The following is a 2401-nucleotide window of genomic DNA, read 5'->3' on the forward strand; positions in this document are numbered from 1 at the left end:
CAGGCATATGTGTGTGTGTGTGTGTGTGTGTGTGTGTGTGTGTGCCCCAAATCCTAACAGGGTCAAAAAATGCAGGAGAAGGTTTTGTGGTGTGGCCCTGCCCACCTGGGGATGCTTTCTTCCTCTCCTCTCTTTCTCTGTTCTCTGTCTCTTTCTCGCTGGAGCATGCCAGTACACTCTGACAATTAAATGAATCGATTCATTTAAAATTTCTTTTCTGTCTTTTCTTATTTGATTTTTTAATGATTTAATTTATTTGTTTATTTTAATTTGACCAGAGAGAGAGAGAGTGACAGAGAAAGTGAGAAAGCAAGCCACCAGGACTGGGACTTGAACCATGTTTGGCCATGTAGGGATGTCCAGTGCCTTAACCACCATGCCACCTGCTGGTCCCCATTTAAAACGTCAAACCAAAACAGACAGGAGGTCTGTCATAGATGAAGAGGCTGGAGAGACATCACAGCCAATGCTGAAGTGTGATGGCGGATCCCGGATAGGGGGTCCTCAGGGACATTCTGACGTGGTGTCTAATGCACTGTGTGGCCTCGAGGGTGAGTTTCTGGGTGCCGTGGGGCGTAGGAGTTCTGACTCAAGCCAGCAGGTGGTATGGTGGTTAGGGCGCTAGATCCCACATGACCAACTGAGGTTCAAGTCCCAGACCTGGCAGCTTGCTTTTTGCAGTCTGAGTTCCGTACCCAGTGGGTTGAAAATCACGCTGGACACGTGTACATACATGTCCAAAACGCTAAGAGGAAAATCGAGGAGAAGGGATTGCTGTGTGGCCATCCCCCCAGGGCGTGATTTCTCACTTTTCCTCTCTCTGTGTCTTTCTGGCAAGTGCACACACCCTATAGCAAAAACAGTAACAACAACGAAAAACTTAAAAAAAAAAAAAAAAAAAAAACTAAGGAAGTTGTGGCTCATCGGAGATTCACCCTCGGTATGACATCAGCTGCTCACTGTCCAGTTTCTTGTAAAAACATGAATAACAAGAGGGGTGGGCGGGGATGGAGAGAGAACGGAAACGCAGTGACTGTCCACAACTGGGGACTCGGAGGAAAGAGGACAGGGCGTGCATTGGTGTTTTTTTTATTTTTTTGAGAGTTTTTTTTGCTATAGGGTGCGTGCGCTCGCCAGACAGACAGAGAGAGAGATAGAGACAGAAAGCAAGAAATCACCCCCCAGAGGGGATGGTCACGCCGCAATCCCTTCTCCTCCATTCTCCTCTCGGGATCCTGGGCACGCACACACATGCACCCGGCGTGAGTTCTAAGCCACCAGGTCCAGGATGCAAACCACGGTCGACTACGTGGGAGTCCAGCAACATAGCCATTACGCTAACTGCTTACTTTTTTTAAGCTTACTTACTGATTTCCCAAGAGAGGATGCGCACGCCCCAGCTGGGTCTTGATCCGTTTCCGGCCTCAGCTAGCCCCGGATCACATGCCTGTGTACTCAGGGAGGGCTCCAGACGTGAACCCAGAACCTTCTCATGGGGGTCAGCCACAGAGCTTTGTGTTCTAGTGCTGCACCACTGCCCAGCCCATGGTGTGTGTCTGTGTCTGAGTGTGTCTAATTGTTGTTTTTGGAGAGGTTTTTGCTATAGGGCGCGTGCACTCACCAGAAGGACAGAGACAGAGAGACAGAAAGCGAGAAGTCACCCCCCAAGGTGGGGGGCCCGCCACACCACAATCCCTTCTCCTCCATTCTCCTCTCGGGATCCTAGGCATGCACGAACACGTGCCCAGTGTGAGCTTAAGCCACCGGGTCCGGGACTCGAACCGCGGTCGACTATATGAGAGTCCAGCAACGTAGCCATTATGCCAACTGCTGGTTCCCACAAGCCCCATTTTTACACATCCTCTGGACTCAGGTGTTTCTGTCATTAACCACAGAGCAGACCGGCATGAAGGCCACGTGCAACGCACGTTCAATGCCCAGCATCGGGGGCGTGGCCAGAACAGGCGTGGGCACTAATGACTGTCTGTCTGTCTGTCTGTCTGTCTGTCTCCCTGCTGTGAGTGCCATGGGGCAGAAGCCAGGACTCAGTGCCTGGTCCAAACCAGCCCGCTGGTGGTGGGGATGGATTTCCGAAGCTGGCGTGAGTTAGCGACGGCCCCTCCAGCAGGCCCCCACTCCCAGCAGGTCAGCGCCTGCCCCTTACCTTGGTCACATTGATGAACTTGGGGTCCCCAAGGAGGGTCCTCTTGGCATAGGCGAAGCGGAAAGCCTCCACAATGCGGTGATATGTCAGGCCCTTCTGCTCTGGAGTCGCCACACTCGCCTGGGAGAACTTGTACCCTGGGGGGCAGAGCCAGGGGCAGGTGGGCAGACCCCAGAGGCTTGGGGGTCATGCTGCCCATCTTGAGAAGGGGGGCTTTTTTTTTTTTTTTTTTTTTTT

At 52.2% G+C, this 2401-nt stretch overlaps 1 protein-coding gene across 1 annotated transcript in view; it reads right to left on the reverse strand.

Annotated features, from left to right (window-relative positions):
* The window catches only part of GGT1 (gamma-glutamyltransferase 1), a 30470-nt gene that overhangs the window by 12169 nt on the left and 15900 nt on the right, over positions 1-2401 (reverse strand). Inside the window, 1 exon segment of the mRNA XM_006157163.3 lies at positions 2165-2301. Coding sequence (XP_006157225.1) covers positions 2165-2301 — 137 coding nt within the window.

The sequence above is a fragment of the Tupaia chinensis genome, unplaced genomic scaffold (genome assembly GCF_000334495.1).
Source record: "Tupaia chinensis unplaced genomic scaffold, TupChi_1.0 Scaffold000531_1, whole genome shotgun sequence".
NCBI classification, from domain to species: domain Eukaryota; kingdom Metazoa; phylum Chordata; class Mammalia; order Scandentia; family Tupaiidae; genus Tupaia; species Tupaia belangeri.